Source organism: Mixia osmundae (genome assembly GCF_000708205.1).
Source record: "Mixia osmundae IAM 14324 unplaced genomic scaffold scaffold_3, whole genome shotgun sequence".
Lineage (NCBI taxonomy): Eukaryota > Fungi > Basidiomycota > Mixiomycetes > Mixiales > Mixiaceae > Mixia > Mixia osmundae.
In genome coordinates, this window is record NW_014575561.1 from 38,787 (window position 1) to 61,904 (window position 23,118).

At 55.9% G+C, this 23,118-nt stretch overlaps 13 protein-coding genes across 13 annotated transcripts; 7 read left to right on the forward strand and 6 right to left on the reverse strand.

Moving 5' to 3' along the window:
* Window positions 1–100: 100 nt before the first annotated feature.
* L969DRAFT_85621 (uncharacterized protein) lies at window positions 101–2,403 on the forward strand (the record flags this gene model as incomplete). The annotated part of the gene is made up of 2 exons (XM_014713623.1): window positions 101–2,222; window positions 2,276–2,403. One exon carries the CDS (start codon window positions 104–106, stop codon window positions 1,982–1,984), a length of 1,881 nt encoding a protein of 626 aa, XP_014569109.1. The 3' UTR covers window positions 1,985–2,222; window positions 2,276–2,403.
* L969DRAFT_616402 (uncharacterized protein) lies at window positions 1,990–4,774 on the reverse strand (the record flags this gene model as incomplete). The annotated part of the gene is made up of 9 exons (XM_014713624.1): window positions 1,990–2,222; window positions 2,276–2,422; window positions 2,475–2,517; window positions 2,565–3,046; window positions 3,106–3,260; window positions 3,308–3,438; window positions 3,485–3,585; window positions 3,638–4,550; window positions 4,604–4,774. The coding sequence occupies 9 exons, from the start codon at window positions 4,772–4,774 to the stop codon at window positions 1,990–1,992; spliced, it is 2,376 nt and encodes a 791-aa protein (XP_014569110.1).
* Window positions 4,775–4,915: 141 nt separating this feature from the next.
* On the forward strand, window positions 4,916–5,604 carry L969DRAFT_93024 (uncharacterized protein; the record flags this gene model as incomplete). Its single annotated transcript, XM_014713625.1, has 4 exons — window positions 4,916–4,986; window positions 5,041–5,168; window positions 5,221–5,348; window positions 5,398–5,604. 4 exons carry the CDS (start codon window positions 4,916–4,918, stop codon window positions 5,602–5,604), a joined length of 534 nt encoding a protein of 177 aa, XP_014569111.1.
* A 290-nt stretch (window positions 5,605–5,894) lies between these two features.
* On the reverse strand, window positions 5,895–7,773 carry L969DRAFT_15820 (uncharacterized protein; the record flags this gene model as incomplete). The annotated part of the gene is made up of 5 exons (XM_014713512.1): window positions 5,895–6,049; window positions 6,102–7,295; window positions 7,343–7,454; window positions 7,505–7,596; window positions 7,644–7,773. 5 exons carry the CDS (start codon window positions 7,771–7,773, stop codon window positions 5,895–5,897), a joined length of 1,683 nt encoding a protein of 560 aa, XP_014568998.1.
* A 310-nt stretch (window positions 7,774–8,083) lies between these two features.
* Window positions 8,084–8,929, forward strand: L969DRAFT_85625 (uncharacterized protein). The gene is made up of 3 exons (XM_014713626.1): window positions 8,084–8,335; window positions 8,383–8,812; window positions 8,857–8,929. Exons 1-2 carry the CDS (start codon window positions 8,135–8,137, stop codon window positions 8,527–8,529), a joined length of 348 nt encoding a protein of 115 aa, XP_014569112.1. The 5' UTR covers window positions 8,084–8,134; the 3' UTR covers window positions 8,530–8,812; window positions 8,857–8,929.
* On the reverse strand, window positions 8,927–10,031 carry L969DRAFT_85629 (uncharacterized protein). Its single transcript, XM_014713627.1, has 3 exons — window positions 9,544–10,031; window positions 9,421–9,491; window positions 8,927–9,347 (listed from the first exon to the last, which is right to left on the reverse strand). The coding sequence occupies exons 1-3, from the start codon at window positions 9,595–9,597 to the stop codon at window positions 9,116–9,118; spliced, it is 357 nt and encodes a 118-aa protein (XP_014569113.1). The 5' UTR covers window positions 9,598–10,031; the 3' UTR covers window positions 8,927–9,115.
* A 109-nt stretch (window positions 10,032–10,140) lies between these two features.
* L969DRAFT_22433 (uncharacterized protein) lies at window positions 10,141–12,837 on the forward strand. Its single transcript, XM_014713591.1, has 2 exons — window positions 10,141–10,324; window positions 10,373–12,837. Exon 2 carries the CDS (start codon window positions 10,373–10,375, stop codon window positions 12,806–12,808), a length of 2,436 nt encoding a protein of 811 aa, XP_014569077.1. The 5' UTR covers window positions 10,141–10,324; the 3' UTR covers window positions 12,809–12,837.
* L969DRAFT_334428 (uncharacterized protein) lies at window positions 12,760–13,976 on the forward strand. Its single transcript, XM_014713628.1, has 2 exons — window positions 12,760–12,955; window positions 13,014–13,976. The coding sequence occupies exons 1-2, from the start codon at window positions 12,869–12,871 to the stop codon at window positions 13,500–13,502; spliced, it is 576 nt and encodes a 191-aa protein (XP_014569114.1). The 5' UTR covers window positions 12,760–12,868; the 3' UTR covers window positions 13,503–13,976.
* Window positions 13,446–15,808, reverse strand: L969DRAFT_616408 (uncharacterized protein; the record flags this gene model as incomplete). Its single annotated transcript, XM_014713629.1, has 9 exons — window positions 13,446–13,821; window positions 13,880–13,943; window positions 13,992–14,175; window positions 14,229–14,582; window positions 14,641–14,847; window positions 14,904–15,158; window positions 15,214–15,339; window positions 15,430–15,454; window positions 15,544–15,808. The coding sequence occupies 9 exons, from the start codon at window positions 15,806–15,808 to the stop codon at window positions 13,553–13,555; spliced, it is 1,749 nt and encodes a 582-aa protein (XP_014569115.1). The 3' UTR covers window positions 13,446–13,552.
* A 121-nt stretch (window positions 15,809–15,929) lies between these two features.
* L969DRAFT_93029 (uncharacterized protein) lies at window positions 15,930–19,007 on the forward strand (the record flags this gene model as incomplete). Its single annotated transcript, XM_014713630.1, has 7 exons — window positions 15,930–17,062; window positions 17,110–17,311; window positions 17,367–17,438; window positions 17,487–18,149; window positions 18,199–18,564; window positions 18,611–18,807; window positions 18,848–19,007. The coding sequence occupies 7 exons, from the start codon at window positions 15,930–15,932 to the stop codon at window positions 19,005–19,007; spliced, it is 2,793 nt and encodes a 930-aa protein (XP_014569116.1).
* Window positions 19,008–19,028: 21 nt separating this feature from the next.
* On the reverse strand, window positions 19,029–20,240 carry L969DRAFT_71668 (uncharacterized protein; the record flags this gene model as incomplete). Its single annotated transcript, XM_014713631.1, has 8 exons — window positions 20,203–20,240; window positions 19,926–20,147; window positions 19,780–19,871; window positions 19,709–19,727; window positions 19,563–19,656; window positions 19,451–19,528; window positions 19,219–19,398; window positions 19,029–19,172 (listed from the first exon to the last, which is right to left on the reverse strand). The coding sequence occupies exons 1-8, from the start codon at window positions 20,214–20,216 to the stop codon at window positions 19,029–19,031; spliced, it is 843 nt and encodes a 280-aa protein (XP_014569117.1). The 5' UTR covers window positions 20,217–20,240.
* Window positions 20,241–21,228: 988 nt separating this feature from the next.
* Window positions 21,229–21,891, reverse strand: L969DRAFT_46029 (uncharacterized protein; the record flags this gene model as incomplete). The annotated part of the gene is made up of 4 exons (XM_014713632.1): window positions 21,229–21,365; window positions 21,411–21,597; window positions 21,657–21,722; window positions 21,778–21,891. The coding sequence occupies 4 exons, from the start codon at window positions 21,889–21,891 to the stop codon at window positions 21,229–21,231; spliced, it is 504 nt and encodes a 167-aa protein (XP_014569118.1).
* Window positions 21,892–22,059: 168 nt separating this feature from the next.
* L969DRAFT_93032 (uncharacterized protein) lies at window positions 22,060–23,102 on the forward strand (the record flags this gene model as incomplete). The annotated part of the gene is made up of 4 exons (XM_014713633.1): window positions 22,060–22,335; window positions 22,388–22,504; window positions 22,620–22,715; window positions 23,037–23,102. 4 exons carry the CDS (start codon window positions 22,060–22,062, stop codon window positions 23,100–23,102), a joined length of 555 nt encoding a protein of 184 aa, XP_014569119.1.
* Between the last annotated feature and the right edge of the window lie 16 nt (window positions 23,103–23,118).

Below are 23,118 nucleotides of genomic sequence, written 5' to 3' on the forward strand. Positions count from 1 at the left end.
GGCATCAGCGCGGAGCTCGTTCGACGGGCAAGCAGCGTACGTTGGCATGTCCGCTAGCTGATCGCACCTCTAGTCTCGCTCTGTCTGTGACGATGGGCCTGTCATGATGCTCCAATCCTGGCTTGCTCTGCGCAACATCGAGACACGCGCGCTAACTACGCGAGCAGCGAGCCCCGAGCGAGCACCTCCGCATCCCTGGGCTTCTGAGTCTGACTTCATGCTGATCAGCGAGGGCTTTCAGCAGCTTGCGCCGCTCGATACAGATGGCTATGCATCTGATCTAGCGCTTCAGGCACTCTTGCGTCGCTTGTTGCCCCCCGATATCCTACCCGCCGTCGACGGCGACTTGCAGCGATTCAGCCTCTATCTCGCTTCAGAGTCTCATCAGACGCTCAAGCGAGCAGCAGATGAGCCAGAGCCCCATGTTGTACAGTATGACAACTACGGCAGGCGTATCGATCGACTCGTCACAAGTGAAGGCTGGCGCGCAATCAAGGGCGTCGCCGCACAAGAGGGCCTCGTCTCCCTGGCATACAGACGAGAGCACGGCGAGCACTCGAGAATACACTCCTTTGCCAAAATCTACCTCTTCGCACCCGAATCCAAGCTTGTCGGCTGCCCGTTGAGCATGACCGACGGTGCCGCGCGCGTACTGGAGCTCCAGGGCACGCCCGAGATGCGCGAGGAGGTCCTTCCTCGCTTGCTATCAAACGACTCTACGAAATCTTGGATGGCAGCACAGTGGATGACAGAGCGTGAGGGAGGCTCAGATGTCAATACGGCGACAGAGACGACGGCGAGGGCCTCATCTTACTTTGCAGACGAGGAGGGTGCGCCCTTCCGGCTAGACGGCTTCAAGTGGTTCTCGTCCGCTACGGATGGCCAGGTAGCTCTTGCACTGGCTCGCACAGTCAGCGACGAACCAGCACAAAAGGGCAAGCTGAGCCTATTCCTCGTTCGAACTCGGCTAGAAGAGCACGATGAGCCAGAGAAGCGGAGGAACGGCATCAGGATACACCGAATGAAGCGCAAGATAGGCACAAAGGCGCTGCCGACGGCTGAGCTTGAACTCAAATGGACTCAGGGACACCTTGTTGGCCGTCTCGGTCAAGGCGTCAAGACGATATCGCCTGTGCTCAATATCACTCGCTTGCATTCTGCTATAGGCTCGATCGGCTGTCTACACAAATGTATTGACCTGGCCAAAGCGTTCGCTCGGGTCCGTATCATACGCGGCAAGCCCCTCGAGCAAAACGAGCTGCACACGCACATCCTCAGTCGGCTTGCTGTGACGCATCGCGCTCTGCTACACTTCAGCTTTGGCGTCGTTCAGATGCTTGGCCTATCCGAAGCAGCACCTGATATGTGCACAGAATTGCTCAACAGTAACCTCCGGTTACTCACGCCAGTAGTGAAAGCCTTCACTGCGGCGCGGGTCGTCTGGCTGATGGCAGAGGCCATGGAAAGCATGGGCGGACAGGGCTACATGGTCGAAACGGGCATCGGCGAGCTCATGGCGGATAATGTCGTGGAAAGAGTCTGGGAAGGCACCCAGGCCGTACTTGCGGACGATGTTATGCGTTTCATACGCAAGGGCAATGGCGAAGCGCTCAGATTGTTCGGCACTTTCTGTGACAAGCACCTTGCCAGCGTGACCGACAATCTGCAGCTTCAAACTGCTACTAGCGCTGTCAGAGATGCAATGACTCGGCTTGAGCCGGCAGCACAGTCCACTGATTCACGCATCTTGCGGCACAATCTTCATCTTATCGGCCACATCGCATCGAGTATATTCCTGCTTCAGCATGCCGTCTGGTGCCATGCTGGCCAGGATGCCGATTGCATTGAGGCACGCGCGAGTGCGCAGCTCTGGATCGCAGAGGGTGGTTTGTACGAGACAGTGCGCGCAGTAGACGACATTCTGGCGAGTTCAACGTCGCCCGCTGATGAATACGGTCTTGTGTATGGCCGTGCGCGTCTATGAATGCATCAGTCATGGTTGTCAGACATGATCAGATCATCGTCTTCCTCGACTTCATCGTCAAAGCTGAGATCGAGAAGCTCAAGCGATCGACCGCGCTCGCAAAGTAAGCCAGCGACTTTTCGACCTGCTCGACCGTTGAGTGCGATATCCTCTGGCATCGAATCGAGCGATTGGTGACGAGGTGCTCTGCCATCGTTATCATACGAGAGCATACTGAGCATGTGTCGCAGCTTGCCATCTGCCGTCGCTCGTAAGCGTACTGTACTGATCCGAGACACATTCGAAGCCTACCGGTCATCGTCTCACTCAACATGATAAGGTCGCTAGCATCGAAGATGCGAAGCGCGAGGATCGACTGCAGTGGCGCATCGAAGTTGATCGACTTGGCATCTGAAGTTGTGAGCATGCCAAGGCCATCGTAGCACACGACCTCAACGACTGAAATGGATGTGTCAGTATAAAGCGCTGAAAGCGACAGTCAGCACCGTACCCTTATCCGATGCAGTGGCAATGACGAGATCCGACGAGGCCGTCTGCCCTCGCATCTCAGCAAGTCCGACGAATAAGCCATGTTGCTTACCACATGCTGGTCTTGAAGACGGACTGCACGCGCGGATGATGTGGCCGCTGAGACAACTCTCAAGCTGCTTGTTGATTGCTGCATTCCGCGCTTCAGACAAGCGACGAGTGACGCCTCAAGAGAGTCGAGAGCAATTGCAAGCGGATAGATTGGCAATGCTTTTGCTTGCATTGGTGCGGATATTGTCCGCGATGTAAGCAGACCGCGGTATGCTTGCCGCATTCGCTCGAGCTCTGCGGACGCGCGCGCTTTAGTGTTTGATGGGTCGATGTATTGGCTGAGCTCTTCCTCCTCCCCTGCCTTGACATCGTCGTTCAAGTATCGCGCGAGCTCGTGATCGTGAGCTGACCCGCTGGTCTCGTCTGATTGCTTGCTGACGGTAGACAGCGTCGATCGGATGAAGCGCGACGCCTCAAGGGCGTCATGATTTGCCGATACGGAGGCTTCTGTCTCGGTAGCATCCTGCGCGAGCATCTGCATCTCTGGTGACGCCGTCAGCCATGTCAATATACGAGTATCCCACGAGCGGAGCGAATCGCACCAAATCTCAGAAAGCTGAAAAAATGTAAGGTGCGCCGTTGCTCGATAAGACTCAGTTTGTGCACGCGGTATGCAGCGGTAAAGCAAAACAGAGCCATATTCCTGCACCTCTCGAGCTCTTCTTGGTGTAGCTGAAATTGGGTCCAATGTCTCCCACTACATTGGTCGTCAGCCAATCGTACTGCTTGTGAAGTCATACTGGCCTAACAGAGCACGCCAATGCGTGGTCTACCCTCATGATGACTCGCTCCATCAGTGGCGCAACGATCTGCCGACTCGCCAGTAGCGTGCTTGCGATGGCGTCCTTGGCCTTGTGCTCCCACTTGTCCAGAAGCTGTCGGAACAATCAGCTGCACATCAGCAAATGCGAAAGAGCCTACACGCTCGGTAAGCTTCGTGCCGAGATATTCGGTGACTGCCGGCGTGCACTTGCCAGTGGCGAGCAGCGTGTAGATCTGTGTACACGCAGAGTATTGCTCCGCTAGGGTGAGGTGAGCTCCATTGCCCGAAAGCGAAGGAATCGAGAGACTGACCAGATGTGTCGCTCTGCGACTCGCTAGCGATGCGTCCATTGAGCTGCGTCAGCCACTCATATCCGAGCTGGGTATGCTCCCTCCATCGATCCACTGCAGGCTGTATGGCCGATTTGGCCGTCCGCAGCCATTCTTGCACGTCTTCGCAGGTGCGCATGAGAGGTAGGATGCCATCGTAGGGCAGATCGAGCAAGATGCGGGAGATTGAGCCAGTCGAGGCTATGGTGACCAGCTCATTGGGCGTGGGGAGGTATTCAACACATCTTGATGTGACAGAGGATGGACCCGCTCTCAAAGCAACATTGCCGAGGCTGTGGCGGCCATCGAGCAGTAAGGTAGCTGTGATCGCATCTGCGTGAGGAAGAGCTAGGATGGACACATCGCGCTCGGCTGGCTTGAAGAAACGAGATTGCTCCTGAGAGACCAGCGGCGCAAACGATACAGGTTCCTTGACGTTGTCGGTATGGCAAGCGGGCACAGGGAGGCGGTACAGTGATTCCTCAAAAGTTGACCACGCCAGACCGCGCTTGATATTGCTCGACTTACTCAGGCTGAACCATATGGGCAGCGCAGTCTGCTCGCTAGGGATCTCTCCTGTGTTCTCGATGGTGGTTATGCTCTGTATGGCGGCATCGTGTACGCTGAGTAGCTGCACCTTGACACTCTGGCGCGTCGTGACCACGTAGGCGAGCGTTCTGCCGTCGGGCGACCAGACAAGATCTGTGTGTATCCTCTCTGATGGGAGCTCGGGATCATGCCAGTCCCAGACCTTCCCTGAGCCGCGGTAGAGAGACACGACTTCGAGTGATCTGTCTTGTTCCTCGGATGCGCACATCAACGCGATGACGTCCATTGTCGGGCAGCACGAGTTTCTGGAGAGTCTGTAGCTTCCTTTGCCGACATTGCTCGAGCTCTGATTGTGATCAATCAGGCCTCGTAGAAGCGGCTGTGCGGCTTTGTGCTGACCTGCTTGGCTGATCGAGATTGGGCATTGCTGAGAGCTGACAGGAAGCTCTTTGGCTCGCTCGAGCTGGCAGACGCAGCTTGCAAGACTGAGCCTGGATCAGGCAAGCGGATCCGCGCCAGCAAGGGGAAGCCGGCTTCGTCTGCGCCATCCTCGTCTGCGTCTGACGACATGCACTACTACGGCCAAGCCGGCCAAGCTGCCAATCCCAGCGCGTCTCCGCGTCTCCGCGCCTTTGTCGACTGTCCCTGTCATCTAGTATCGCACCTGCCTGCGCCGGCTTGCGACCCGAGTAGCTCTCTCACAGGCCTGGCATGAATGTCTACGGTCCAACTCAGAGCCAAGACTTCATGCAAGAGTGCCAAGAGCGACTGTCAAGCTTATCGTCAGCTGCGCAGACTGCTGCATCTGCCGGAGCTGATCTGGCACAACCGAGCAGGCGAGACGATCTAGAAGCCTTACTAAGCGATCCCGAGTACTTTGATGCTTTCTTTGGCACGCTGCCTTCGACCATAGCACTCTACGACGAGCATGACGCGCTCCTGCGGGCCAATGAGGAGTTGACAGGTGCGAGTGCACTCTGCTGCCGTCACGCAAGCTCACGACGGTCAACGGACAGCGCGGAATCTCGATTATCGGCCGAAGCTTGATACCCTGCGCTCAGAGACCGCCCTTGCCTTCCAATCCGCCCTCGATAGCAAGGTGATATGGGCTACCGTAGAGAAAGACCAGGCAGAGGCATACAAAGTCGGAGCCATCGCTCGTGCCCAGAGCCAGACTGACTCGTCGAGCGCAGGGTTGCACGCCGCCTGCGCTGCTCAACAGGTTACGCGCAGCACTGAGCGAACAAGAACATCTAACAGAGCAGCTCGCCGCGCGCTTTCAAGATGGTCAGCTGGACGAAGCATCGTTCGCGATGCAGTACAAGGAGGCGAGGCGAATTTGGCACAAACGAGCGCTCTGCGCGTTCTACTGGAAGCATCGCGCGGGTCGCACTTCTTAGTCTCACGCGCGTGCAATTCTGCATGCGCAAGCTGTCGCTGCCTGCCAGAGCTTGGCGGTCCGGGATGCATGGAATCCCTTGTGGCCATACGTATCCAACACGATACGTCGCGCGCGACTAGACATTCGCAGTGTAGCGGTCCGGTGACCTCTATTACACCCGCTGCTGTGCTCTTAGCGCAAGGCCCGTGCCAGTGTGGGATGTAAAGATGCAATGGCCGATGCTCTAACATTTGGAGACTAGTGCTTACATAAGATGCCAAGACTTTTAGACGTGACCCTCATGGTTCCTTACAAGTCAAACAGTCGGAGTGTGCCAATCACCGTGCCAAGCAATCCGTGTTTGACGGCCGTGGTTGCACTGGAGATGTAGCCCGCTCCACGGTCACCCTTAAGCTTGTACTCGCTGAAGCGAGGCGAGCGAAGCTGGAGACCATAGCGGAACACTGCAGACCCACGTCAGGACATGGCAGATGAATCATCGGAATGTTTGCGCACCTGTACCGGGCCAGGTAGCAATGACCTTGCCGTTGTCCATACGGTAGTATGAAGCGCAGCCAGACCATGCTGTTCTGCCAAGGCGCTTGTGCAGCTTGTCGTTGAATTCATGCTCGACGCGCTCCTTGATCTCCCAGGAAGTGATGCCTCGATCCGTCATGGCCTTGCAAAGCTCAACGACGTGCTTGATCTGATGCTCGATCGAAGCAATGGCAGACGCGTGTCCGTTTGCGACGTTCGGTCCTAGGCACATAGCAAAGTTGGGGAAATGTGGCAAGGTAGTGCCGAGATAGGCTTGCGGACCATTGGTCTGTTCCCACCATTCGTGGACCGCCATACCGCCCCGTCCGATCAGATTGAGGCCGAGGCCCTTCGACGAGAGATTGAAGCCGGTAGCGAGCACAATGACGTCCAGATCGTACACCTGGCCAGATTTGCCTCGGATGCCCTTGTCGACGATTGTGTCGATGGGATCAGTGACCAGCTCGACGTTGTCCTGATGGAGCGACTCGAGGTAGCCGGGGTCCATGATGACACGCTTGCAGCCAAAGGGATACTTTGGAATCAGGAAGTCGAGATACTTCTTCGGCGCCGTCTTCTTAATATGCGTGACTGACATATTGGTGGCGTACCAGCGGATGAAGCGGTTGTTCATCAACCAAGCTAGCCATCTGAGATCGCTAACGAAGGCGATGAAGAAGCGATACAGCAGTGCTACACCTGGGATGTATCGGAACATCCACTTGACGATGCGTGGATAAGTGTGCTGAGGACGGGGCACAAAGTAGGATGGCGTTCGGGAGAAATTGTAGAGTTGGATCGAGCGATCCTTTGCCAGCGTAGGTACGATCTGAGCGCCAGAGCAGCCGTTGCCGATGATACCGACTTTCTTACCCTTGAGCTCGATCTTGTTGTCCCAGCGGGCGCTGTGCATCGATTTGCCCTCAAAGTTCTCGATGCCTGGCAGACCAGGTGGCTTGTCAAGCGGTAAAGAGAATCCGCCGATGCAAGACACAACGACCTGAGCTGTGATCGTAAAGTCTTCGGTCGACTCAAGGCCGCCCTTCTGGGGTGAGACGTCCCTAAAGCGAGCAGTATAATTCTGCTTTGACTCGTTCCACGTAGCGTCCTCAAAGTTGGTGTAGTACTTCGTGATCGCTTTCAAGTTGTACAAGTCGCGCACATGCTCCCAGTCTGCATTCGATGTCAGCTTGTATCATGTGAGCGAGTGAGAGCTGTACATTTCTCAATCTCGGGCTGGGCCGAGAAGGCTTGCGACCAATCTGGGTTCATGACCTTGCTGTACGAATACCAGTGGGACGGCACGTCGCATGCACAGCCGGGGTATGTGTTCTGATACAAGGCTTGTAAGCTACGTCATGATGAAAGGAAGGGCGATTTACCTGTGACCATGTGCCTGCACAGGTTCCAGTTCGCTCGTAGATTGTGACATCGGTGATGCCCTTCAGGCACAGCTCGATGGCGAGAATCATGCCTGGACGCACTGTCAGTGCTGTCGATCGATAGCGACGACGATCGTACCAGAGATGCCACTGCCAACGATGCAGACAGATGGCGAGCCAAGCGCTCTTTTCATCTTTGTGACATCGTACTTTGCAGGCGCACGATGGACATGGGTATGATCCCTTCGCTGCGTGCTCTTGTCATCCATCTTGACGATTTACTTGGCAAGCGAGTGTGGCAAGTGAGTCTGGGGTAAAGTCAACCGGATAGCTGGGCTGCTGGACCGGTTCAGTCTGATGCGCTGCCGGGTTGGGCGACTATGTGCGAGTCTGACGAAGGAGTAACTGGCTGCTATGTGGCTATTGCTCGGCTCCTCAATCAGGCTTCCCAACGTCGAAGCGGAGAGTGCGCTGCAAGAAGGAGCAATCGACCGGCGAAGCGCTTTTCATTCGGCCATCGCCGCCCCGCGACTTTGCCGGCACATGCTCGCCACGTCATAACATCGATCCGGATGACACGTTACCCAGCCCTAGGTTCTTCGATCTGACGGCTTCATGCTTCTCTTTCTTATGGCTCTCGCTCTGACTTTAGTGCTCGCACCTGAACAATATCAGGCGAGCTACAGGTTCAGAATCTTCGAATGCGGCACAGTCTGTCCACCCTATGCGCCCTTTACCTCTGAAGCCTTTGAATACTTTGTTCCCGAAGCTATTGTCCAGCCGACTGTCAATCCGTCACATTGGACGACCAATGGTTGCAAATTTGTCAATGTATCTCTCCGGACCGCTGCCTCTATCCAATCTCACGACCGGTCCAGGGCATCCCGCCCGAATTGAGTCGCTTCGCCGAGGCAGAATGCAGGGTCATATCTATGCCCAAGGCTGTGCCGGCCGGAATCGACTACGAGATCGAGCTATGCTTCCTCATGAAAAGTCTCACCTTCAGTACGTCCCCGACATGGTGACGAGCGTGTGCCAACGCTCGCTGCAGACATATGGGTGGACACATGCTGCGAGAAGAGATATTGCAGTATGTTCGGATCGCTTTGTTGCTGCGACTACTCAGAGTAGGTGCCAGTGCGCGTAGTCGTCGGCTTTGCGCCCCGAACAAACCGTGAGATAACCAGCGGCCGCTTGCCAATCTTGATGACACCGGACAGGTCATATTGACGAGATACGCACGTACTCGCGAATTAAATGCAAGCGAGAGGGCGGTATCTGCGCCACCATTCCTGAAGAAGGTTTGCGGTGAGCAAAATTGCGAATGAGAGGTTATAGCTGACCTCGGATAGATTGCCTTACATGCTCCTGAAGAAGCTCGACAATCCAGCCTGCACGGTTAGAGAAGCATATCGCTGGGAGCAGTAACAGCGTGCAGGTTATGCATGTATCTCAACGAAAGCATCACATCGCTCGAACCTGCGGTATGCTGTAAGCTTTGTATAGAGACCGCGAGTAGAGGTCTGTATGTGCCTCAGCAGGCCCGATATTCAGCTCGAGCCTAGGAATGCATCATCGATCTGCAACATCAAAAGCTACAAGACGGTACGCTTAGACCGGTCCGTCGAGGAACTTCCACTCGATCGATGCGATGCCGTTGCCTTCCGTCTCTGTAGGCGAGGCTAGAGCGTTGAAAGCGGCGATGGTGAGCCAAGCGATCGAGCAGCCCTTTGCAGGCGTAGTGGCCTCGAGACCGCATCCATCGACAAGCTTGGCATGGATCGTCTTGCCGTTGGCCTTGACTTCTACCATCTTGCCGCAATTGGATCGCTTGGCTCCGTTACTGCGTGAAATGATGATCAATGAAGCGCTCATTCGGTCGAGCCGGCCATCGTCCGGAGGCAAAAGAAACTCACAGCCAGCCAGACTGAGGGATGATATTGCCGCTTGGGTCTGATCCGCTCCAGAGACATACGCCGAGCTCAGTCTGCAAGCAGAACGCTCAGTAGGAGGTAGATCAGTGTAGGCAACAGACTGACACTGCTGTTGTAGTACTTGCAGATTCCAGGGTTTGAATGAGTATCTGTAGACATCCCAGCAGTGAGTGAAAGTTCGCTTGGCAACGAGCCTGTCCACCTTTGGGACCAGCGATCGGGATGGGAGTCTTGTTTCCAAAGTGGAACTTTTGGGCATTTTCGACCTTGACGTATGACTTCCCCGATGGCACAAAGCCGAGGGTGTCCTTGTAGTAGTTGTAGCAGCCTGTATGCGCTGTACGCTTCTCAAAAGAACCGGCGACGACGACGGTCGAGAGGGCAGCAACGGCCGCAAGTGAGTTGAAAAGCATGGCTTGTACGTTTGCTGTGTGTCTTGATCTTCTCACGATACGGTGCTCAGCCGGACGATCTAGCTTTGCGAATTGTTCGAGCGCTTTTTCGGTTCGCAGAGTCCTTCCGGCGTGTCGTTGCCGGATGTCATGGCAAAGGATCTCCTCGTTGATAGATAAGAGTTGTCGTGTCGACGAAAGGAGCGGCCGGTTGACACGCGCCTTACGACGAGGCAGATGAATATGCGTTTTCAGATGATTTCATGTCAGGTACGCGCCCCGCGTTGACGCAGTTTCCATTTGCGGAGGCGCGCTGCACCGTCAAGGTGGGCGAGCCAGGACGGCGGAAGGCAGGCCAGAAGCTTGTCCCTGGGCACGCGCACTCGTCCTTTGTACAGCCTCGCTTTGTTCTCTTGACGAGGACGAGCTTGTGACGCTATATACCCTCGCGCAGTGCTGGCATTGCAGCGAAGCTCCCCTCAGGCTCTCACAAGGTACGCAGCGATACTTGCGTACGTGTGGCCGCTCACAGGGCTACTTAGATGTCGAATGAATCGCTCCAGGCGTCTATCAGAGGTCTCCAGACGTCGCTAGCACAGACTGTCGCCCAGTGCTCCGATCACGAAGCGACCATCTCATCGCTTCAGACTCGTCTTTACACAGCAGAAGCACGCTTGTCCGCAGCCGAGACCTCGGTCAGAGATGCAGAGGGCCGAACGCGAGAAGAGAGTGACAAGGTCGTCATACTGCGCAACAAGCTCGAAGAAGCTCGTCGGGCCATAATGAGACTGCAAGACGATCTGCAAGCCGCTCGTGCCCTGTCGACCCGCCGCGACTCTGCACCAGTATCGAATATCAGTAGACGCAGATCAAGTTTCGCACCCGATGAGATTCCCTCGGCGAACAACAGCCGGCGCTCTTCCATGGCGCCTATGACGAGCAAGCATCCTCTGTCACAGTCGCTCGGCCAAGAGAGCTCCAACAACTCTCAGCAAGGCCTAGAATCACCCGAGCCCACCTTTGCAATGAGTGCACAGCGTCGTGCATCAGTCATCGGCATCGAATTTGGGCGTCCTGAGCCTCACGCAAGTGCCGAAAAGCGTGGCTCGCTCTCAGAGCGCAGGGGCTCGATGGCAACTGCGTTCGACAACCTTCGCAAAGCTTCGGCCTCTCTAGATGCTCGTAAAGTTGGTCGCGCTTTCTCAAACTCCACAGGCAGCAAAGACGCAGAGCCGACTGCGCCTATCGCTCGACGTGCCTCGCTTGCTCACGTAGGCTACACGCCGGCGCGCGCAGACGCAGAAACGCCATTGCCACCTCTACCAGCTGGTCTGGCAGAGGTTCGCTCCTTGTCGCGCTCTGCATCGCTCGCCGCCCCTGCTGGACAGTCTCAATGCCCCAGAGACGACGGCGCACGTGCAGCCAGCGTGTCTGCCCTCTTTTCTAGTGTAGATTCATTTGCTGCTCGTCGCGCGAGCATCGGTGCTGCTCCCTGTACTTCCAGTCGCAGTCCATCTGTCAGCAATCCTGCCGGAGTTGGCCTAGGCCTCGCACGGTCGGAAGGTCCTGCAGAGCCCGCCGAAGACCTCAGTATGTCTCGTCGTCGATCTTCACTCAAGACAGACTCCAAGGCAGCAGAAGATCGTCGTGCATCACTCAAGCGTAGACCGGGCAGCTGCGTCGTCTTTGCAGAAGGCTCGCCAGAGCAGCCCAAAGATGGCCGCTTCAAACGAAGTAGCTTTGGTTCTGGCGACAATCTGAGGCCCAACTTTGGCCCAGGTGACCACAGAAGATCGTCAGCAGCCATCGAAACCATTGCAGAAGATCGCAGTCCGCCGTCTTCGTTCGCGCCTCTTGCACCAGACAGTCGGCGGATGTCGGAGTCCTCAGCCTGCAGTCGACGTGGCTCGGTCACGTCCGTCTCACATTCACGGCGTTCTTCGCTGAGCCGGCTTGCATACACTGGCTCGCCGGAAGACACGGAATCGCGAGGCAATATGGTCCCGTTGGAGTCGCTGGAAGCTGTCAGCGAAGAATGCGCTCGTCTGCGTGAGCAGCTCGCTCAGGCGGAAGAAGCGCGCGAGGCTAGCGAAACCTGCCTTAGAGCTCTGCGGGACTACATATCGTCTGCAGATGCTGCACCGGCCGAAAAAGCTCTTCAACTTCCACCCCTGCCGACTGACAGTGACGATGTGGTGGACGAGTTCACCCAAGCGCAGCAGCCTAGCAAGACCAAACGACTTTCTGGCATGGCTTGGGGCACTGCCAGCTGGATCAGAGGCTCTGTCTCGAGTGTTGTCGTCCCCCCGACGCCGGTGTTATCGATACCCCCTGTCATGCCAAAGCCGGCGGCCATCGCAGACACAAGTCCGGCTCTGACGACTTACACGCCTGCATCCTGGAGGAGATCCTCCTCCGTCGTCTCTCTGGCTTCCAACAGATCTGGTCTCTCGACCATCACCGATAGCTCGGCAGATAGCAACGCGACGGCTTCTCACAAGAACGTTAAGCAACTCCAGCTCTCGCATTCGCAGACAGCAAGCGGACAACGGCCGGGACCCAAACCGATACCGAGCATGTTCCGCAATTTCTCCTTCGAGCAGCGCGTGTCCAGCTATGTCGAAGAATATCCAGGGTCGCCCATGTGCAACGGCTCACCTGGCGGTGGCCCGACACGATTTGAACCCACTTCATGGTCTGCCGAGCCTAGCCCAACACGATCGACTGCCAGCTCTAGCTCTAGTCGACCTCCTTCACTCTGCGAATCGTCATCAGGCAACGAGAGCGGATCGCCTCTCGATAGTCCAGATGAATTTGTAGAAGAAGTCATTGACTTCTCGCATGGTATGGCAAAGCGCGGTGGTCTCAAGCATCCCGCCATCAACAGCAAAGCTCCCTCACAGCACAACCACCTCCGCACTGCTCCCGATGCCGTCCATGTCAACACGACGCCCAAGGCAAGCCGCTACGCCTTTTGATCTGATAATCTTGTCTTGTCCATTGCACGCGCTTCCATTTTGCCACTACTCTTCACAGCCATGAGCGATGTAGGAACGTCTGAACAACACAGAAAGGGCTCCTTGCCGCCGGGCATGGTGCTCGGGCCAGATGGCAAGCCGTGCAAGGCGAGTGCAGCGAAGCACAACGCACTCTTCAAAAGCTGATTGATCGCAACGATCTTAGGTCTGTTCGGGCTTCAAGGCATGGTCATCTGTCTACGGTGCGCCTGGTGGCAGCAAGGGCAAGCAGAAGGCTGCCAAGGTCACATCGGCCGCAGCGGCAGGAGCAGTGACAGCTGTGCCCTTGCCCGAGTCAAGCGACGCCCTGCCCAAGGACTGTCCGGCCGATGTGGAGCGTTTAGGACGACATACCTGGACTTTCTTGCACACGACAGCTGCCTACTACCCCGAGCGACCCTCAGAGACACAACAGAGCTCAATGATGTCGCTCCTCAGAGCCATGCCGGTGCTCTATCCTTGCTCGCATTGCGCTGCCGATCTGGCTATTGAGATGAAGCAGAGACCTCCGGATGTGAGCAGCAGGGAGAGACTGGCACGCTGGATGTGCGAGACACACAATGAGATCAATGTCAAGCTTGGCAAGGAAGCCTTTGACTGCGATAAAGTAGACGAACGATGGAAAGACGGCTGGAAGGATGGCCATTGCGATTGAGATTCTCACTTGTTCATTTGTTGTTGACGCAACTCAGCATACACCACTCTCTATGCATCCTCTACAGACGCACTAGCAGTCGATGCTGCCTCACTTCTAGCTTCTGCGTTCTTCTTTCGGCGTTTGGCTTTCTGACCACGATGGACGACCTGCGCCGCGCCTGGCCCTCGTCTCTTAGTTGCGACCGCATGCTTCGTTCCGAGCTGCTGTTCGTATACTACATCTGCAGCCTCTTCGCCGTTGGCATTTGAATCATCGTAATCTTGCTTGAGCAGCAGATGTAATTCAGGGAACAGCTCCTTCACGTCGTGCGCCGCATCTGAGAGACCGAGCGCTGTCATCAGTACAAGCTGACGCGCTGGGTCGAGAGCGCCTACTTTGCACCCGAGATGCCGCTCTGAACTCACTGAGCCAGTCAGATGAGGCTGACACGTCCACCAGCTGCGCGCCACTTAGTCGGGTTTCGCGCTACAGTCTGGAGCTGCTCACCCTTTTGTCGTCGATCCTGAGTAGTCTCATACTTTCTGCGTCAGGCGAGAGGGTAGAGACTAGTAGTTCATTGTCAGACCGAGCAAGCAAGTCCAGCACAGGCACGGCGAGGTCGAAGGCGATGGGTACTGCTTTCGCTTCAGATGTGAAGGATGTCAATGGTATCAGCAACAGCGCAGTGTTCCTGAGTGAGTATCATCATCAACGACTGCCGAAGGGCATTTAGGTCGATCGCACCCTGCTGAAGCGACAGCGACGTATTGTCCTATCCGTAACAGCCGATTGATAGCTACTCTCTGGGGCGCCACGTCCTCTACCTCGGGATCTGCAGCTTCGCTTTGCTCCGGCTCGTCGGATAGAGCAGGTGTGCCGCTTTGCTGCCGCTCCCTATTCTTCTTGGTTCGTCTCGAGTGTCGCGGAATGGCGAACGAGGCCTCCTTGGCAATCTTTGGGGACGCATACTGCGCCAGAGCAGTCACATCCACTCTGCGAGATACAGATGCCGTCCTGAGATCTGAGACGGCGATAAAATTGTCGCCGCCTGCGCTGAGCAGGGTATGGTCGTCGAGCAGCATCAGCCTGGAGACATAGCTATGCATACACGGCAGACTGTCAGTACGCGCCATTGCTATGATGGCAGAACGCGCACGCGGTGTGAGCCCAGATGAAAGACTGGATGATGTATGGATTCGGAAAGCGGGAGACACGAAGATGAGCGTCGCGGTCGCCTGTGATGAGCTGCTTTCCGTCTGAGCTGAGCAAGCAGGACGTCAACATGGACACGTGGCCCATCACAGGTCCCTCTGGCCTGAGAGACATCGTCTTGAGCTCTTCGATGGAGACAGGTAAGCTCAGTCTGTAAGCGTCGCGTTGGGTGTAAGCAGAGCCTGCTGTACCAGCGACGATGCCTACGTGTAAACATCGCCGTGCATGTCCGCACAGATGAGCGTCCTTCTGCCGGGCGATAGCGCAAGACCGTTCAATCGTTTGACGACAGTGCACGAATTGAGGAGGGCAAGGTCGGGCAATGACCAAAATTTGACAGTCTTGTCGCTGGCAGACGTGATCAGAATGTCTTCACTCGCGTGCGTACGGGCTACGAGCAAGTCTCGAATCATCGCCGAGTGTGCTGGGCCATCGTCAGAAGCCAAGGCCTGCAACTGTCCTCTGTCGACTTGCTCAATACAATGTCAACAGAAAACTCTGTCTGTATCGGACGTACGAAAGCGAGACTAATCGCAGATGCTGCCCAGACGCTAACACAAAGCCATGATCTGTTAGCGCGAGCCGTTGCGGCGACGCCCGAGCCATCGAGGGTGATGATCGACAGAGGCGAGGCAAGAGCAAACTAGGTGATAATGTTGACGCGCTAGCAACGTGTCAGCTCAGCCAGCGGCAGCCGACGAAGCCCAGGGCAGCCTTGTATTGGTCGACGTACGGCATCTCACTCGCCAGACTTGACCCTGCACGGCAGATAGACGTCAAGGCTGAGCTCGTCTGTAGGGCTGCCAGCTCGCGCTTGCAAGGCCTGCGCGAGACACCGCCTGCTTACCGGTTTTGAGCCGAGCCAGATTGGCGCCCAGCGCAGAGTTCCCAGTCTCGACGTCTCGCCTCTGTCGCTGAAGCCCAAGCTCCTCAGAAGGGCGCGTGGCATCTTCTGTGAACGACTGCGTCTGCTTCAGACTGCAATCGTCACGCATCAGGAACAATCTGCCGACGTTCCAAATCAAATCCTGCTCGCCAACCTGTCCACAGCGAGTTGAGCAGCACTCGAGGTGTCTGGCGCACAGCGACGACGGAGGTAATCCAGTGAGCATTGACAAGCCGCATGACTGCTTTGACGAGTCGCTTCACGCCCTCTGATTGTCATCCTGCTTAGATCCGCTCGCCGCTCGCCGCCTGTCGATCCCGTCCGCAGTTTGCTGAACAAGCCTCGGCATGTTCAAGGCAATATGGCATTCTGCAGCAGGCCCGGCAGATCAGACTACACCCAAGGCGGCAGGTCACTCTGTCGCGACCGAACGTAATCCTTTCGATGACTCACTGTCACCGTCGCCTGCTCATCAGAACGGGACAAAATCTCCCATGCGATCCCTGCCTGCCTCTCGCAAGAACAGCCACCAGCTGTCACAGTCGCCTCTGACAGCGGGCGCATCAGGAGCCACACTTGAGCCTCAGCAGGCCAACATTCCATCCGGTCTCAGGACGCCAACGAGCTCCTACAAAGCCTCGCCCTCGTTCAGCTCTATAGACACACTCCTCACGCCGGGAGGCAGTCGCAAGGTCACACCAGGCGCGATCAAGACCAACGCCAACTTCACTACTGCGCCTGCTACCACCCAGTTGAGCAGGCAAGAGCCTAGCTTCACGTTTACCACCCAACCCGGCGCTGCGGCTGCCTTGCAGAAGAAGCAGAAGGAGCAGAAGGAGCAGATACAGACCGCCTCTGTGGGAGCGACCATACCGCCTACGCAATCTGCTAGCACAGCACAGCCGTTCAGCCTCATGTCGCCACCAAATGCAGTCAAGAAGAATAGCGTCGCTGCGGAGCCTACCGCGGTGGCCGGCAAACCTGCCGCGCTAGACGCTAGACAAGCCAAACCGAATAGTCTGCTTTTGCCACCCACGCCGACGACCCTGGCTGGTCTCACTTCTGGCCTGACGACGCCCGGGCTTGTCACACCGGGCGCTCAGCCAGGCACATCGACAGGTCTCAAAGGCAGACTTACTCTCGTGCTCAAGCAAGCGCGTAATTTGGCAGTGACCTCCTCGAGTGCACGGCCCTATGTCGTCATCTCGCTCGATCAGAACGAATTCGTTTCCCCAGAACCGAGCGACGATATCCACGATCAAGATTCGGACACTGCCACTCCGGCTTCGGACCAGATGAAGCTTGATCCACCCGTACTGCACTCAGCTGGCGCGGATCCGGACGATACCGCGAGAGCGAGCGCAGGCGTGAGCGATCAGAAGCGAAACAGGCCGCCGCCGTCTTCACCGGGTGCACCACAGATGAACGATCTCTTCTGTCTGGTCGGCAACAACCCGGCATGGAACCATGAAGTCATTTTGTAGGTCTTATCGGAATATCAGAGACCACGTCTGACAAAGCCTGCAGTGATATCGTTCACGAAACGACTCCCATCGTCTTCACTGTCTACGACCGTGCGAGTGATGACGAGGGTTTCCTCGGGATAGTGGAACTTCGCCCGAAGCTCATCAGTGGACGGATAACGGACGAGTGGTACAAGCTCAAGTCTAGAGAAGACGAAGAGGTCACTGGCGAGATCCGTGTGCACATGCGCTACGAACGTCTAGAGGTGCCTTTGCTTTGATGCTAACATAGGTCCAGCTGATCTCCCGAGTCATTTGCAGCATAGCAAGCGAGGGCTAGCAGTCAAGGACTTTGATTTCTTGCGGATGATCGGGCGAGGGACCTTTGGTCGAGCACGTCATCAACTGCTTATGAGACGCCTTGCTGACCTGCGCGAACAGGTTTTCCAAGTTCGCAAGGTGGACAGCAAGCGAATCTACGCGATGAAGGTGCTCAGCAAGAAAGAGATTGTGGCAAAAAAGGAAGTTGCGCATACGATCGGCGAGCGCAAGATCCTCCAACGGTCATCCGAATGCCCATTTCTGCTCGGTCTCAAGTTCAGCTTCCAGTCTGCTACCGAGCTCTTCCTCGTCATGGACTACAAGCCAGGTGGCGAACTATTCCATCACCTTCAGCGCGAAGGCCGATTCACCGAGGACCGAGCAAGATTCTATACCGCAGAGATTGTCCTCGCGTTTGAGCATCTTCATAAGTTCGATATCGTCTACCGCGATCTCAAGCCGGAGAACATCCTGCTCGATGCGACAGGCCATCTCTGCTTGTGCGACTTTGGATTGTCCAAACCGGACCTGCCGTCCGATGCGCTCACCAATACATTCTGCGGCACGACTGAATACCTTGCGCCCGAGGTTCTGCTCGATGATCATGGCTACTCGAAACTCGTCGATTTCTGGAGCTTGGGCGTCCTGCTGTTCGAGATGTGCTGCGGCTGGAGTCCGTTCTACGCCGAAGACACCCAGCAGATGTATAAGAACATCTGCTTCGCAAAGCTCAGGCTCCCCAAAGGAACCTTTTCGGCAGAAGGCAAAGATTTTGTGAAAGGAGTGCGTGTGCACCTTCTCATGTCTTTGGATGCTTATGCTCCGAGAACAGCTGCTCAACCGCAACCCGAAGCATCGACTAGGCGCGCAGCACGATACTGGTGATCTCAAGGCTCACGCATTCTTTGCGTCTGTCGACTGGGAGGCGTATCTAGCCAGGCACATCACGCCGCCTTTCAAACCGCATGTCGAGTCCGACGAATCGGTCGCCAACTTTGACCCGGAATTTACAGACGTCGACGTGCTGACCGAAGCACCCTCAGCTGTCAACTTTGACGAGGAAGATCTCTCGGAGGCTTGGCTCGATCAGGCTGCTTCAATGCCAACCAACGGGTCTGTTCCTATCGATGGGGCCAAGCATGGCAAATCTCGGCGAGGAGCGACGTCTGGATCACCTCTGACTGGTAGCGTCCAGGACGTAAGTTGCTTCAACTCGCTTCAGATCTTCGCTCACTGGGCTGCAGGCATTCCGCGGCTTCTCGTACACCGGCGAGTCGATGCTTTCGCACGGTCTATCGTCGCTGCACATGTCAAACCTCGACGAGGATGAAGAAGGCAGGCGCGAGCTGGCGCGACTGGGCAGCGAATGGCCAGACGAAGCGCCTGGTCAGTATGACGAGCCGGTCCACCGACAGCGAAACAACAGCTCTGGCATGTCCTTGTAATCGATCGGTCCGAAACGAACCCAAGAAAATTTCCAGCGCTGGCTGCTTCTGTCTGTCTTTCTTACGAACTGCTCCTTCATGTAACGGTTATCTCGCTCGAGCAAGGCCTAGACGTCTTTTAGTGCACTTGTACAGCTACAATGAACAATCACTGTCCGCGTCTCGTCTCGCGCACATGCGATGCTCTGTGCGATAAGTTTCGTTGATCTTGTTACGATCAAGCTTCGATGATACCGAGGGCGCGCCAGGCATCCAGTAGATCGCCAACGACGAAACCCCATCCCTCTCGCGGTGCACGGCATTCTTTGGGATCAAGCAGCTCGAAGGTAAGTCCAAAGACGAGGAAATGCGCAAAGAAGGACTGCTTGGGATCAGCTTCTTGGTTTGATGGTAGCAAGCAGACCTACGTTTAGATGAGCTTCTAGGGAGAGATGCAGGATCTGGTGAAAATGCGCGTGGTAGATGTGCGCAAATATCCTGAGCAGCTGAGTATAGACATGTCTCGCTGTTGTCGGAAAATTGGGCGAGAACTCCCGCCCTGCTTTCGTCGGAAAGACGCTCTCGTCGCCGATCAGCTTCTCTGTCCACTGTACGTGCTGTCAGCCAGCTCTGTTCGAAGAAGCATGCGTGGCGACGCACCGTGAGGACATAGTCCGTATACTCTGGTGCGGGCACCTTGAGCTGTTTCTTGTTAGGTCCTGAGGTCCATGTATAGTCCTGCATGAGGAGAATGAGCTCATGAACGTCTTACACTATTGAGACTCGCCATGCCAGGCCCTGCAGACATGGTGGGACACCTGTCGCGTGTGCAATGCTCCGAGATGATGCCAAGGAACAGATTGATGCTGGTGTGACCAGCGTTTGAGCGCATACACATAGGCGCAGCGATGAACGCACTGATTGAAGAAATCGACGACTGCAAGAGCGCAAGGTGAGCATTCTTCTGGCGCAACAGCTGGCAGGCTCACTATTGACTGCTACCCACTCATTTGGATCAACGTATTTGGGCAGCGCTGTGATCGTTCTCAGAGATCCCTTGACCAGCGCTGCTTTGACGAAGCTGGCAGGCCAATCCGTCAGCCCGCGGTCACCCGACAAAGCTGCTATTGCCTACGGTTGACAAAGGTACAATGGCCGTTCGTTGGTCATTGCGCCGGTGGCCGTGTTGATGGTCCCGCTGACTTGGCCAGCCCCAACTTCATTGGCGCCGTACTGACTGCCTCCGTTGAAGTATGACGAGGGTGATTTGCCTCTGCTCGAGTTGATCGCAGGCGATGGCAAGGCAATCGTTGCTACGCCGGGTGATGTATTATTCGCATTCGGTCTCGTCAGTCGACTGCAAGCGCACAACAGCTCAGCGGAGTGTGCCCAGAGTATCAATGGTCACTCACTTTAGGAACGACATCTTGCCTGCCTTACTCAGGCGACCAGCTCAGCAGTCCGCGTGGCAAATGGGCGCGCGGGTTCGCGACGCGACATACGCGTCAAAATTAAGAGCCTCTTGCCTCGTTTCTCTTGGACCCTCTGCCTTGGCACAGTAGACCTCTCACATCCGCTCAGGCTTTCAATCGCATCATTCCCTTTCCGAGCATTCTCAGAGCCGCACATTCGGTCTCTTACGCAATCTCCCACGATGCTCAGGAAGCCTATGCTCGTGAACAGAAACCTGCGTAGACGATCTATAGGGTCTAGGTGGACTGCCCGGCCAGGGCCACCGAGCTCGTAATCAAGCTGAGGTCGGCTGCATTGATCTCCGAGTGGCAACGGAGAGGCAAAGCACGCACAACCTCGCACGGGATTCGAGCGCTTAATGAGCTCGTGGACTTGCTCGGTAACGGCAGAGCTGGCAGCGATCGAAAGGATCCCGAAGAAGGCGCATAGCGGACACGCGATCACCTTGGGAGGAGCTGGTCATTGCGACTGCCGTCGAGGTTGGGCAGTTGACAATAACGCGATGACGCTCCGACACGTCGGATCTCGTCAGACCTGACGACCGCAGGATAGCCTCCGAGCGACACGTTCGCATGTACAGAGATACATGTCTAGCACTGGCCTAGACCGGTGCTCATGCGAAAGATCGCGCACGCATAATAGGTTCGCAATACTGCTGTGCAGATCGTTTTTCAGAGTCTCATCGCAAGGCTGTGATATGTGTGATGAGCGCGTCGTCCGCCGAATATCCTCGAGATAGTCTAAGGCACGGAAGTTAGCGCAAGGCTAGACAAAAACTCATGAGACGAGCTCCCGGGTTTGCAAGCAGCGACAGCGGCAAAGAAACATCAAGAAGCTTGACTTGGAGCATGTTGAGGCTCTTTCGGCACGTAGGAGCAGGGTGTCGTCCTCGATCCTCTCACAAGGACTGCATGCAGGCAAGGTGCTGACTTGCCGGTCGCAATCGTACGCCAGACAGCAGACGATTACCAGGTGCCGGGTCCGTAATTGACGAGAGAGAACAAATGGCGGCCGGCAACGACACCGCGCGAGCTGGTGATTCTGATGGGGATATGCGAGTCATTGAAATAGATCAGACCGTCGTAACTATCTTCGCCGACTGCTGGCAAGTGTCACCCATGTATTGCATCGCGATGGTATGGCGTACCTCTGAAACCGTCTGTCACCGCCACGTGATGATAGAGCACAAAGTCGATCTCGACATTGTTGCCTTTGCTGTCCTTGGTCGACCAAAGGATACCAGTCTGTGTATGTGCCTTGCATCTGCCGTCCATCTGTTGGTAGATGTCGTCATCAAAGAGTTGGCCTGCTTCGAAAAGGCCAGTCTGTGGATTCTGCGCGTTCCAGCCTGAGTCAGTCCTGCGAATGCAAAGATTCGTGCATAGAGACTTACGTAAACGATCTGAAGAGTCTTCATAAAGTATACGGCCTGTCCGGGGCCGCCAAGCTCGAAGCCAAGCTTATCAAAGCCACATGAGCCCCGCCATGGTAACCATAGTGAAGAAAGTGCGTACAATTTCGATGGGACCGGCGCGTTCTGCGAGCTGGTGAGTCTGTCCAACACTGTCGGGGCTGGCGGCGACAGCAAGGAAGCTGAAGAGAGCACACAGGAAGTAGGCAAGCATCATGGTGAACTTTGGTGAGAATGCTGTTTGTCGAAGATGAGCGAAAGGCAATGACACACTCCGCATAGTGTCGAACATGAGCTTCTACTGAGACTGGTCTCCTCCGCAAAGAGTCTCATGTCGGGCTTGGCTAGCGTGTGTAGCTCGGCAAAGTTGTTTCCAACCCGACAAATGAAGCTGCGCATTGCAACGATCTTCTTCCTGCTCTCGGCACTCGTCGGCTTGGCACAAACAGCAGCCGTCGATCTTCGTCAGAAGTCGAGAGCTGACGGACGCGATGGCCAGCCGAGCAAACAAGCGTTGGGTGCGGGCATCACCAAGAAGTGGATCGAGCAGCCCGCACCGGTGCTCGTGTGCATCTGGCAGATCAAAGTCTACGACGACTGGATGAACGGCATCACTTCGTTTCCGGGTGGTATGACTTTGACGTGGGTTCCGCTGAGACACGTGAGTCATCCGATGGTATTGCATAGCTCGTTCTGACCCCTTTATTCGCTAGCAATACGATGTGAGCGATGTGTGGGCTACTCCGGCCCCGCCTGAAGGCAATCACGCCACGGTCGAGTACGAGGTGCAGTTCGGCTATCCGCTGAGTAGTAAGGACCCCGTAAACAAGGTGCAGTACTTCAGCAGTGGGTCTGGGTGGCGTTCGATACGGTGTCTTGATTCACGACCATGCAGCGACCGGCAACTTGCTTGATGAGACGTATGACATTGACATGCAAGTTCAGAGCGACGTGTACGGCAATCTCGTCGACTTTCGCGTGACGTTTGTTGGCTGGATGACGACCACACTTGACGTCACGAATCCTGACAACTACGGCATGGTATGTGCTGATGGTGCGAGGAACGAAGATGCTGATGACTCCTCGTGCAGAAGTGCAACGGTGCTCCTGTGCAGAAGCATGTCGGTTTGTACACCGATTGAGGCACCCGCAGAGGGCAACAGTTGCAGCTCTCGATGGTCTGCATTTCTTCATATCAGTATGACGCGTCACGCGCAGGACCGAGCAGACAATCGGAAGCGTCTTTTCGAGCGCGAGCGAGGCGCTTCGTCTGATTCATCCGGTCGGAAAGTTGCGGTGAGGATACTGAGCGTGAGCAATCTTTCGAGTGAGACTATAGTGCCTGCTACGGTATCCGGGCAGGGCGCAGCAGAAGTGAGGGCGATGACGGTTAGGGCCAAAACATCATCGTATCTGGCTCGATCATGAAAAGGCTCTGTGAATT